The sequence below is a fragment of the Gossypium hirsutum genome, chromosome D06, assembly GCF_007990345.1.
Source record: "Gossypium hirsutum isolate 1008001.06 chromosome D06, Gossypium_hirsutum_v2.1, whole genome shotgun sequence".
Taxonomy (NCBI): Eukaryota; Viridiplantae; Streptophyta; class Magnoliopsida; order Malvales; family Malvaceae; genus Gossypium; species Gossypium hirsutum.
In genome coordinates, this window is record NC_053442.1 from 66,298,020 (window position 1) to 66,310,604 (window position 12,585).

The window sequence follows — 12,585 nt, forward strand, 5'->3', positions numbered from 1 at the left end:
GTACATATGGTACAAGACCAGAAATTGAATTTAACTAAGCATATTTAAATGTTACGGTTGGGGTTAGGACTAAATCCACAACTTTCGCAAAATACAAAAATTAATAGTAAAATTTAACATATAATTTATAATATATATATATATATAAAAGTGAACTCTATCCTTATGTAAATTTGCTTACAAATAAAGTAAAAGCATTTAACAATGGAATCCAAACATTTTCAGCTTTAATGAAATTCACATGGTCGTCAATCTTCTTGAAACTATAAAGCACAAAAGCAAAAGCAAAAGTGAAAAAACACAGATTCTCTCACTTTTTATGACATTAAAAACATTACAAAATCCCACAATAAAAAACAAAAAAAAAAAGAACACAGTTTCCATTATTACACAAATGGATTCATTTACTTCATTTCTATGTTTATGTTCCATAATTTTTCAATCTATTAGCCTTATAGAAGCTCAAGCAAGCCTTTGTAGAACTACTTGTGGTGATATCCCTATAAATTACCCTTTTGGTATTGATGATGGTTGTGGTAGTCCTTATTATAGACACATGCTAGTTTGTTCCGATCTCGGAAACCTTTATCTCCGTACACCTTCCGGTCGATACCCTGTTCATAGCATTAGTTACTCCGATCCTCATATTCTTGTTACCGATCCGTTGATGTGGAATTGTAGAGATGGTGATCATTTTCGTCCTACGAGACCTTTTAGTCTCGATACAAGTACGCCTTTTACATTGTCCTCTCAGAATGACTACTTGTTCTTCAATTGTAGTGAAGATTATGTTATCGTCGAGCCGAAGCCTATCTTCTGTGAGCGATTCCCTGACCGGTGTGATTCGTCGTGCGATAGTGCTAGTTATCTTTGCAGGCATTTACCCGAATGTGCTGATGCGCTTAGTGCTAGCTCGTGTTGCTCGTACTACCCGAAAGCAACCGAGTCGTTACGGCTGATGCTTCGGTATTGCGCGTCGTATACAAGCGTGTATTGGAAAACAGTCGGATCCACAACGAATTCGCCTTATAGTCAAGTACCTGAATATGGAATCCGAGTCGATTTCGATGTTCCGGTTACTACACATTGTCTTCAGTGTCAAGATCCATCAAAGGGTAGTGGAACATGCGGATTTGATACACAAACACATAATTTCCTTTGTTTATGTAAAGAAGGAAATGTCACATCCTATTGTAAAGGCATGTTTGTTTCTCGAGAAATTTTCTGTAAATTTGCCATGAAAGTTTCTAATCACTTTTTTTTTCTTGCACAGGTCATGACATTTCAAGGCACAAAAGGGCAGGAGTCATTGCAGGTGAATTTTATGTGATCATTAGATTTAAATTGCAGTCACGATATGAACTTGATTGAAACTGCAAAAATAAGATGAAAAGAAACTCGATTTAATTCAAAAATATCATTTTTTTTTAGTTTTGAGTTAATTAAATCGAATTATTTAAGTTATACTTTTTTTCGAATTGACTCAAACAAATAATTCGATTTTTCGAGTTCGACTCAAGTTGAATTTTACAACTTGAGTAATTTGAATAACTCAAATAAAAAATCGATGTAAATATCCATTGGGCCGCTAATAGTTTTGAAAATGTGCATATTGATCCCTCTAAAAGAATACAAAATAATCTATTCAAAGTTCAACTAACGAAATTTTACTCGATTCAATCGAACGCTCACCCATTTACAAAATAATCAGCTTAACATCGGAACCAGGATTTAATGAAATTGTGAATGTGACAGGGACTGTAACTGGAATTTCAGCAGCTGGAGCTATAGGAATTGGGATTGGTATATGGGTGGTGAAAAAAGTGAGAGCTAAAGCACCTGTAACATGTGGGGTTCAAAGCAATGAGAATAGGATTTTCTGAAGAAAGTTAAAGTAAACTGCAAATTTCTGTCTTTTTTTTTTTCTTTTTCTGAAATCAAATTTCGAGCTGTAAAGTGAAACCTCGTTAATGGTTTTTGTTTATGTCTTGTTTTTTGCTTTTTGCTCTGGAAATTTGAGCTAACTGAGGATTCAACCGGTAATTTTGCAGCCATACTCGATATTGTTATTTACTTTGCTCCAAAAATTCCCGACCCCAAACAGGTCTCTTCACCACCACTTTGTTCCAGTCACCAATTTGCTTCAAAAATTGAGGTTGTCTACAACCGGGCCGGAGAATGATTTGGAGAGGACTGGCACTGCTGGTTGGTTCAGGAGGATTGTGGTCTTCCCTATCGGACCTCATCTTTTTCCTCGGCGGCACCTTTTCTTCAGTGTCATCTTTAGCATTTTGATTCCGAATACCACAAACAACATAACCACCGATCTACAATATTTAAGAAGAAACAATCAGTAATGTCAACCCTAGATGAACAAAATATATTATTTTCCAAATCAATCAAAAGGATGATACTTGTCTGTCGTGGTCGTCAACAAGCGTGAAAACTCATGCATGACCCAATGTCCTTTTACGCCTTCGTTGGAACCCTTCACTTCGAAAACAAAGCTACTCGATCGATCCATGTTTTTGTCTTTCCTTTTTTTCTTCAACTTGATAAGGACGGGTTTATAAATTTTTAAAGGATTAAATTAAATTTTTATAATTTTAGGAGGTCCAAAGTACAATTTTACCTTTATTAATTTTTATAATTTTTATAAGTGTTATCATGGAATAATAATTCCTTTTTTGTGCGGATAAGGTGATGTATTTATGTAATAATAATCCCTTTTTTCATTTAATATATATATAAGATTTTTCATTTAATAATAATTCTTTTTTTCTAGATAACGTTATGTATTAAAATGGTTTTCAAAAAAATTTAAAATAATTTTTAAATTTCAAAAAATGTATAAAAATCCCTATTATGAGAAAATTTAATCAACTTTCGGGTTTCTACAACTTCAACGAAGTGTAGCTACCTATTTTCTTCATTCATTCAGATACTAAATTTATGGAGTTAGATACTTATGATTATGAGTTCTTGATGACGGGAATTCCTCCCGGTTATCGATTTGAACCAACTGACATTGAGCTCCTTCAAGATTACCTCTTGAAGAAAGTGAATGGTGAACCGTTACCCTACAATATTATCTCCGAATGCGAAATCTATGGCAACCAGGGTAAAGAGCCATGGAAGATTTTCATTGAGACTTCAACCAAAACCTTTTATGTTTTCACCAAGTTGAAGAAAAAGAGTAAAGGCAAAAATATTGATCGAGTAGCTGGGTGTGGGACATGGAAAGGTCAAAGAACCGATCCTATTATGTATGAGGAGATGAAAATCGGGAATCGGAAACTTTTTGTTTTTCAAGTGAAGGGTTCCAACGAAGGCGTAAAAGGGCATTGGATCATGCACGAGTTTTCGCTTGTTGACGAGGAAGACAAACAAGTAGGCCCTAACCCTGATTTCGTAAATAGTATGTTTTGTTCATCTCGGGTTGAGATTACTAATTGTTTCTTCTTAAATATTGCAGATCGGTGATTATGTTCTTTGTAGTATTCGGAATAAAAATGCTAAAGATGGCACTGAAGAAGAGGAGCCTCCGATGAAAAAGATGAGGTACAATTCGGAAGACCACAATCCTCCTGAACCAACCAGCAGTGCCAGTCCTCTCCAAACCCTTCTCTCGGACTGGTCGTAGACAACCTCAATTTTTGAAGCAAATTGGTGACCGGAACAAAGTGGTGGTGAAGAGACTTGTTTGGGCGGTACAGACATGACGATGGCTCGGGAATTTTTGCAGCAAATTGTAGGGAAAAAAAACTGTTTTGTATGTAATTTTATTTGCAGAAAACATTATGGAATTCGTTTTATGTTCTGTTTTCTATGATACAGTAATACTATTAAATATCCTGCAAAATCACCGATTGAATCCTGGCTCAATTTTGTTTTACAAAAACCAAAAACCAAGACGTAAACAAAAAACCATTAACGAGGTTTCAGTTTACAGCTCGAAAATCCTATTCTCATTGCTTTGAACCCCACCTGTTACAGGTGCTTTACCTCTCACTCTTTTCAACACCCATATACCAATCCCGATTCCTATAGCTCCAGCTGCTGAAATTCCAGTTACAGTCCCGGTCTGATTAACACATGAAATTCACTTTTTATATTTACGGATTCTATTTACGGAAATAATGTTTCGATTGACAATACAAGTATTATAACAAATAAAGATTTTCAACATGTTAGGGTATGGTAAAAAAGTAAATACATTCAAGTTATATAATTCAATTTTTTTTATATGTCGTCCATTTTGATTTCTCGTTCGGGTTCAAAGAAGAGATCATGTAACAAGCTTTGAAATAATTTAAGTGTCATTGGTATCGGTAGTGGTGAGCGTTCGATTATGATGTAATTAATAAATCTTTGATTAAATGAATAAACCGTATTCAGTCATTAAAATGTTAATTTTAACATGACAACACCTCTAAACACCAAAGATTATGGCTCAAAACACCTTAAAATATTAATTTCAAAAAGTCAAAATCTTTTTAATGTCGAGTGTAATGAAGCACTGGTGAACAAATTGGCAGTAATGTGCGATTGTGAAGTGGGGGCTTTTCCATGCAAATATCTGGATATGTGGCTTGGGGCTGTCTCTGGAAAGTTGACATTTCAGGATCCTATAGTCGAAAGTTTCCAGAAAAAATTTATCTATGTGGAGAATCAAACAATTTGATCCCATTTAACCAGACTCAAGACATCAAAACCTGCTTCTTGTACATAGTAGCGGTTCATAATCGTTCAAAATTATGGAAAATCTTCACTCGGTACAATAAGCAGTTATAGTAATGAGTAGATGGACGAGTTCCATGCAGCCCAAGCTAGAATTTCTGTATTACCACAGAATTGGCCAGGCCTGCCTGCTCGATGGTTTGGGTTGGATCAACAAGAAGTTTAGGAGGGAATCCCATCATCTGCAGTTGATAAATTGTTGCACTCTCAGGTCTAGATGCATCAATGAATGAACGGATGTCTCCAACTGTATTGTGCAAATTGAAGCAAGCGACCATGCGAGTCCCGTCAGCCAACCTAAGCTGAATCGAGGTTGATGGTAAACTTTCGTCAACAACCAGGCCGGGAGAAGGATTTGGAGCAGTGTTGAGAGGACTGGTACTGCTGGTTTCTTCAGGAGTTGCGGAAGTACTGCCGCTACCGAGAGTTCTTCCGACACCCTGAAATGCTGCCTGGTGCTTCTTCTTTGGTTCCTGCATGAAAGACAAAACACGGGATTGATATCATCAAGTGGACTTCAAGAATCAGCCAGTTAGTGTTCAATGAACATAAGAAGAAAACGGATACATGTCTGAAGAAGGCCTTTTCGATCCCTTCCTAAATTCTATACAATGCTGAAAACAGAGACTTACAGGGTACTTCTCGTTTCTCTTTATCAGATTGACATGAACAGGAGACCTTTTATCAGCACTCTCAAGTTCTTTAGGACACTCGGACTTTCTGATGCTCTGCATCAACATTCAACTAAGTTATTAATACAACACAAAAAGGTATTCAGAAAACATATAGAACGAAACAAATGTTTGCAAGATGCATGAAACAGAAACGACAAGAATGGAACGCCTAATTAGCATTACCTCTAAGAAATGTGCATTTTCGGGATCATCCAACCTTCTCAGAGGACCATCATTTACAGTGAAGCCATTAGTCCAGAAAACAATGTTGTGAATAACAGTCTGAGGCTGCTGAGGTACAGAAGATACAGTTTCCCCTGAAAGTAATCTACCGGTTCCAGTAAAACTTGTTGAACTTGACGATGGATTAAGCTGTTCAATTGGCCGTTCTACGGCTCCCAGTTGCCTAGCTTGATTGAAAATCCCATCTACTTCATTATTCTTCGAAGGATCTTGAACAAGCATGCCACTGCAAAATCTAAAGAGTTATACTCGATCACCCTTAAGCATTTCATCATATTGAATTGCAGGGTTGGTATTTTCTTTAAGATGAACACCTCGAGAAAGCTTAACATAGAAAAGTAAATGGTTTCATCAACAATGAAAAGATTGACAAATGTGTATATATAAATCAACCAGCTACTGAACCTCGCATCAGAAGTGCGGACCAAAACTTAGCAGTTCCTAGTTATACTGGAAATACATCAAAAAATGCAGCACTACTGACATTCCAATACTATCAATATAGAAAAATAATTATATATCTCCTGATGGCAGCATATAACACAAACTTTTGATGAAGCCTATGAATGTTGCCTAGAAAAATCGAAACTAATTTGCTATCATGAATAAAAACACTGCATTTGCTTGCAGTGAATTTTTATGGCAGAGAAAAGCTACAGATCGTTTTCTCCGATGTGCCAAAACAAGGTAGCATGTACTTATCAAACAACACAAAAATTGTACCCAATTCATCAAAATTTCTCAAACAAAACCTTTATGAATGCCTGTCTAGAAGTTGAATTCAACTTGCAATACGAACATATAAGCTCAAACTAGCATCATTTACAAAAGAGACAGGGCATAATACAAGTAGAGTAAGATAATTTATCAATATCGTCTAAAATTCCATATCAAGCAGCTAACAGTAAAGTAAATTCAAGCTATCAAAGGACTAAATTCAACATGATCTGCTATTCTTAGATCAGATGCGCTAATACCTTAGGTTTAAGATGCTTAAAAATTTGTGCGATAAGAATCCACAGCTGATAATAACAATAACGATACGTACGCATCGATTAAATTCAGAGGAAAGAATTGTAATGAAAGTAAGCAAAACAATTTTGAAAAATAAAAATAAAAATAGGCGAGAGAAAGAGATAGAGAGGACCTTTTCTCGCCGCCGGTGTAGTACTCCTGAGGATTATCGGAATCGCTGCCGGAATCAGGTCCAGACGGCCTGTTGAGATCGGCAAGCGTACGGATGCCACCGGAACGGCTGCTCGACGGCTTAGCAGGTTTCTTGTCATGTGAGGCCATTGGTATTCTCTAATTAAGAATGAAGCTTAAAGAGAATAATTGCAGAAAATGGATATGGAATCGACACTCTTTTCGCTAACATTTAAATTCAAAAATAGTAATTACTTCACTTCACCATATGGTTTTGGTTAAATTCTGTGATTAGTCCCTGTATTATACATAAATTACATATATAATCTCTATACTTTAATTTAATCATTTGTAATCCTATACTTTTCAAATGTTAAAACTTTAGTCCAGATTAAACGATAGCCATTAAAGGTTCTTAAGTTAAATGCTTCTATTTTCACATAATACTCACAAAAAAAACTATATTATTTGACTTAATGAATTTAATTGTTATCTTTTAAGTCGAGATTGAAATTTCAAAATTCAAAAAGTATAATGACCTAATTTTAGACCAAACACTAAATTCATGATTTACGAGATCAATAGTAAAATTTGACCTAAGGGATTTAATTGCTAACATTTGGTTTCGAGCTCAAATTTTGAAATTTAAAAAGTACAATGACTGAAATTGATCATTTTAAAAAGTATAAAGACTAAAATTGATCAAATTAGAATACAAAAATTAAATCGACAACTTATGCATAATACAGAGATTAATGGTAAAAATTGACCTTTCTTTTTCTTCCTTTGGTTCACTAATCATTGTGACCTCTAGTAACCTATTACCACTAGACTTGTCCATGGCTCGAATAGCCCACCTGGCCCAATAGGCCCAACCTAATTCGAGTTGGGCTTAGATAAAGATTTTTATGTCTTGGACCAACCCAATATGAATTTAATTTAAAAATAAAAATAAAAATTTTAAATTAAATTAAATTAAATTAATTATAAAAATATATAAATTGTTGATATAAAAATAGTTTTTTAATATTTTATTAATTTTTGAACAATGAAACGAGTTTTGCCGACTGAGCCTTAGCTCGATTAACATCCACATTATTGTTAGTGCAGGAGAATGTGAATTTGAGTACACTTAAGTACATTTTATCCTCCTATATAAGGGTTGAGGGGTTATAGATAATTCTAAACTTTATATAAAAACAACAATAAAATGAATTTTTGGGATGAGTCCAAAACAGGTCTAAACTTGAATTTTTTTGAAACTAGACCTTGAACGGACCCATAAACAAGTCTAGTCACCACCTTCTTCAACCAAAACCTGTATGAACTTAATTAATTTGACCCATTGCCCATTTCTTAACAAATATTGTCATTGTTACATTAACTTAAATTAAATTTAGTTACTTTTATAATGTTATCATATATGGGTTAAGTGGATTTTGATTTGTGAGCTTAATTTTATGATCGCATAACAGTAAAAAGATAATAAAAAATCTGCATCATCTCTTTATTAACTGTTGAGAGGAGGTCAGACTCTCTTTAGAGAGAAAATTTTGAAGTGTCGCCCATTAGAGAGTTAATGGACTCCTCAACAGAAGGTATCGTCTCCGTGTCAAGGTTTTGTCCGACCTCTATAGAGTGCTATTGTACGATTCACAGAAGAAGGCACCTCGATTGGTGGAGATATGTACCTGCAAACTCACAGGAGAGGTATTAGTATTGTGCACAATATTAAATGGCACCATGGTTGCACAATACTAACACCTCTCTCATGAGTTTTTAGATACCTATCTCCACCAACTGAAGCGCCTCTTAGTGAGGCCGATAACTCACACATGATAACTGAAAACTCGACTCTAATTCGACTCTAATTTTCTTGAGTTTAAATATTAAATTCGACTCTAATTTTCTTTTTTTTTAAAGCCTCCACCTTGAATTGTTTCATCTTGAAACTTGCAAGAATTTGTTTTATAGAACCAAAATATTCTCTATTTATGTTTAACCATTAACGGAAACTAATTCTTTCAGTGGTTCCGCTCTTAACAATATCAATTTTAGGATTTAAACTTAAATTTTCTTAATGGGTGTGCAATACGCATTATCATTGCACTTAACATTTATCGATAAAAACTAAAAAAAATCTTAACTAATATACATACACACACACAAAATCATTATTATAAAATTAAAATATAGTATTTTAATAAAATAAATAAATTGATATGAATTTTATCTAAACTTAAGGTAAAAGTACCATAGAGGTCCCTATATTATGAGTCAAATTGCATTTTCTCCCTTTATTCAAAAAATGGGCAATATAGTCCCTGTTTGTTAAATTGAAGAGTAAATTAGTCATTTTTATTAAAAATTTAATCTATTTTTACTGTTAAGAACTAGTGTGGCCGACAAAATAACTAGATACGTGTATCTTATGCTAATATATAAGGACTAGTTTTTAACAGTAAAAATGGATCGAATTGTTAACAAAAGGACCAGTTCACTCTTTAATTTAACGTATAGGGATTAATTCATCTATTTTTTTTTAAATAGAGTAGACAAAAGTATAATTTTACCTTAAACTTAATCCGGTCCCAACATCAAAACTTTCAATATAGAAATTAAAGAGAATACCTTAAATAATAGTTACAACAAAATGTTACCATTAAAAAGAAAGCAATTAAAAACTTGGGATCGATAAGTTACCTGGCGGATAATACTTTGAAGATTTCTTTCGAACGTGGTCTCATGCTTGCATATATGTTGTCTTTATTTATGTTTAACCATTAACGGAAACTAATTCTTTCAGTGGTTCCGCTCTTAACAATATCAATTTTAGGATTTAAACTTAAATTTTCTTAATGGGTGTGCAATACGCATTATCATTGCACTTAACATTTATCGATAAAAACTAAAAAAAAATCTTAACTAATATACATACACACACACAAAATCATTATTATAAAATTAAAATATAGTATTTTAATAAAATAAATAAATTGATATGAATTTTATCTAAACTTAAGGTAAAAGTACCATAGAGGTCCCTATATTATGAGTCAAATTGCATTTTCTCCCTTTATTCAAAAAATGGGCAATATAGTCCCTGTTTGTTAAATTGAAGAGTAAATTAGTCATTTTTATTAAAAATTTAATCTATTTTTACTGTTAAGAACTAGTGTGGCCGACAAAATAACTAGATACGTGTACCTTATGCTAATATATAAGGACTAGTTTTTAACAGTAAAAATGGATCGAATTGTTAACAAAAGGACCAGTTCACTCTTTAATTTAACGTATAGGGATTAATTCATCTATTTTTTTTTAAATAGAGTAGACAAAAGTATAATTTTACCTTAAACTTAATCCGGTCCCAACATCAAAACTTTCAATATAGAAATAGACATGGCCTACAATTACGCTATACTCCATGCAGAAAAAGCCATTCTAGTCCCCAACAAAGCTAGTGTAAAATACAACGAAGTAGAAGCAAAGAGAAGGACAAAAAGGTCAATTCATGTGGACATTTAATTATTATTCAAAAACAAATATTTAATCTTCTTTTTTAACTTTGTATTACTCAAAACATTATCCAAAATGTTAGAACAGAAAAACAAAGTACTTTGGTCATGTCGAATCGTTGTCTGAATTATTAGAAACTAAAGCCTTTTGAAACTCACCTAGGATCCTCCGATTTGTCAACAAAGCTTGCAACTCTCTCGTTTTTGGTCTATTAAAGGTGACCATTTCTAGAACACAAAGGACTCCTTCAAGGGGTTTTGTTTGAAGAAACCAGAAAATAACCATCTTCCATTATTACTCTCTCATCATCCATGAATGTAAGTTTTCTTTATTTTGTTTTCGTGTTTTTTTGTTACTTCATGTAGCTGTTTTGTTTGTTGAAAAAGAAAATTGAGAATCCGTTTGCATGAATAGTTTGAATTTGACGTGCTAAAAATATGTAAATTTACGAAAATTATATTAACTTTTTAACAGATTAAGTCTAAATTGTTCATATGATAATCACACTTGTATTTACAGTTTGATCCACATATTTTAACGTCATTTTTGACTCGGCATTTAATATGCCTATCTAAGTGTAATTAACTTGAAAATATATTCCTAATAAACACAAGTTCCAATAATGTAGACCAAAGAGTATTGTTGAGAGAAGGCTACTCTTTCTGAATAAGTCTTTGAAGTGACATCTGTCTAAGAGCCAATGGACCCCTCAACGGATCTATATTGTCTCTAGTTAAGGTTTCGTCTCCCAACTCTACGAAAAATCCAAATGCCTAAAACAACAGATTTAACAGAGCAGGACTACCTCGTTGGATCAGACCGTGTGTAGAGTACGACCACCTACCAAGAATACGTAAGCATTGACACTTGGGTTTAAACCCATGTCCTTAAATTGCATCAATTAGCATTTATACTACTTGATCAGGTGGACGTGTGCCACACAAATTCCATTTCAACAAGGCGCTCCCACTCTGTTGAACCCATCGTCTGAAGCACTTAGGCTCTTTGCAGGGTTGAGAGAAAAAATCCAGGTCAAAGACAATACCGATCTGTTGAGGGATATGCCAGTTTTGAACAGACAATACTTCAAAAACTTTTCCAAAAAAAGTCAACCTCCCCTCAACGAGTATCAATAGCAAATGTACAACTTTCAATAGACAATTAGTCATTAAGATTGCATCATTTCCATTTCTAGGTTTAATATTTGATCATAACTACTTTGTCTCGTCATTTCAATTTTCACTTGACAACATGATGGAATTTTGAGTATAGAAACATGATGAAACAGCAACAATACCTCCATTTGGGGAATGGGATGAAACTGATCCAACATCAGGTCAAAAGTTCACCGTAATATTTGACAAAAAGAAAGAGGAGAAGAATGATCCCTCCTTCACTTTCCCTATTAGTGCTCCTCCAAAATCATCCCGTTCTTCAAATTTTCTTCGGAGCAAACGTCCCAGTCCTTCCTTTTACTCCAAGGTAGTTCTTTTTCCTTTTTGGTATATTAAAGTATCTTTCCTTCTTTTACTATCCATGAAGACTTTTTTGAAGTTATGAAGGTCTCCCCTCAATATTGTTTTCCTAATAGTACAATATCTTACCAAGGTAAAAGTATCATGCAGGTCCCCTATATTAGGAGTCTCTATTCAAAAAATGAGCAAATTAGTTTTTATACGTTAGATCAAAGAGTAAACTAGTTCTTCTGTTAAAAATTTCATCAATTCTGTTGTTAAAAATTGGTCATTGTACATCAAGATGACGTATGTGTGACACGCCATATATTATTGTCTAGTTACTCCATCAATCACGTCAGTTTTTAACCGTGCAAATAGATGAAATTTTTAATAATAAAAACCAGTTTGTTCATTGAACGATTAATTTGTCCATTTTTTAATAAAAAAAAAAAGCAAAATGTAATATGACTCTTAGTACAAACGCCTCCGTAATACTTTTGCTGTCTTATCAATTCATTATGTTAATAATGATAAATTAAAATTATTGTTTTTTTATTATGCAGATATGTTGTTGTTTATCAGCACGGTGAAATGACTAAAATACACAATGGAATGGGTGAAAGTATCTATAAAGTTCCTCTATTATAAGAACTAGATCAAATTAATTATTATATTATTATATTGATCAATTTAATCCTTGTACTATTAAAAACATCAAACTAAAACAAAGATAACGTTTGCTATTTTAAAAATGACATAAAAATTATTTCTGATTTACAGTTCAATCACAAATAAATCATTTTATC

General features: G+C 33.4%; 3 protein-coding genes across 6 annotated transcripts; 2 read left to right on the forward strand and 1 right to left on the reverse strand.

Moving 5' to 3' along the window:
• Positions 1-354: 354 nt before the first annotated feature.
• LOC107963705 (wall-associated receptor kinase-like 20) lies at positions 355-2,428 on the forward strand. 2 transcript variants are annotated; one of them, XM_016900139.2, is made up of 4 exons: positions 355-1,199; positions 1,274-1,315; positions 1,756-1,894; positions 2,052-2,428. In XM_016900139.2, exons 1-3 carry the CDS (start codon positions 395-397, stop codon positions 1,881-1,883), a joined length of 975 nt encoding a protein of 324 aa, XP_016755628.1. In that variant the 5' UTR covers positions 355-394; the 3' UTR covers positions 1,884-1,894; positions 2,052-2,428. The 2 variants fall into 2 exon arrangements, with proteins under 2 accessions (XP_016755628.1, XP_016755627.1); XM_016900138.2 differs by having other exon boundaries at positions 1,756-2,428.
• A 363-nt stretch (positions 2,429-2,791) lies between these two features.
• On the forward strand, positions 2,792-3,943 carry LOC107887966 (NAC domain-containing protein JA2). The gene is made up of 2 exons (XM_016812175.2): positions 2,792-3,390; positions 3,476-3,943. The coding sequence occupies exons 1-2, from the start codon at positions 2,953-2,955 to the stop codon at positions 3,641-3,643; spliced, it is 606 nt and encodes a 201-aa protein (XP_016667664.1). The 5' UTR covers positions 2,792-2,952; the 3' UTR covers positions 3,644-3,943.
• Positions 3,944-4,664: 721 nt separating this feature from the next.
• LOC107963706 (plant UBX domain-containing protein 4) lies at positions 4,665-7,027 on the reverse strand. Of its 3 annotated transcripts, XM_016900140.2 has the most exons (5): positions 6,805-7,013; positions 6,635-6,679; positions 5,598-5,883; positions 5,373-5,468; positions 4,665-5,213 (listed from the first exon to the last, which is right to left on the reverse strand). In XM_016900140.2, exons 1-5 carry the CDS (start codon positions 6,951-6,953, stop codon positions 4,830-4,832), a joined length of 960 nt encoding a protein of 319 aa, XP_016755629.2. In that variant the 5' UTR covers positions 6,954-7,013; the 3' UTR covers positions 4,665-4,829. The 3 variants fall into 3 exon arrangements, with proteins under 3 accessions (XP_016755629.2, XP_016755632.2, XP_016755631.2); XM_016900143.2 differs by lacking the exon at positions 6,635-6,679 and having other exon boundaries at positions 6,805-7,027; XM_016900142.2 differs by lacking the exon at positions 6,635-6,679 and having other exon boundaries at positions 5,598-5,892.
• Positions 7,028-12,585: the final 5,558 nt, after the last annotated feature.

Bases quoted from the DNA above. Each gene is read 5' to 3' on its own strand.
- LOC107887966 (XM_016812175.2), top strand. From the start codon at position 2,953: ATGGAGTTAGATACTTATGATTATGAGTTCTTGATGACGGGAATTCCT. The intron at 3,391-3,475 runs GTAGGCCCTAAC...TAAATATTGCAG, and splicing joins TTGACGAGGAAGACAAACAA to ATCGGTGATTATGTTCTTTG.
- LOC107963705 (XM_016900138.2), top strand. From the start codon at position 395: ATGGATTCATTTACTTCATTTCTATGTTTATGTTCCATAATTTTTCAA. The intron at 1,200-1,273 runs GCATGTTTGTTT...TTTCTTGCACAG, and splicing joins TGTCACATCCTATTGTAAAG to GTCATGACATTTCAAGGCAC. The intron at 1,316-1,755 runs GTGAATTTTATG...TGAATGTGACAG, and splicing joins AAGGGCAGGAGTCATTGCAG to GGACTGTAACTGGAATTTCA.
- LOC107963706 (XM_016900140.2), bottom strand. From the start codon at position 6,953: ATGGCCTCACATGACAAGAAACCTGCTAAGCCGTCGAGCAGCCGTTCC. The intron at 6,680-6,804 runs GTCCTCTCTATC...TGTTATTATCAG, and splicing joins TACACCGGCGGCGAGAAAAG to CTGTGGATTCTTATCGCACA. The intron at 5,214-5,372 runs GTAAGTCTCTGT...TCTTTCATGCAG, and splicing joins AGAGAAACGAGAAGTACCCT to GAACCAAAGAAGAAGCACCA.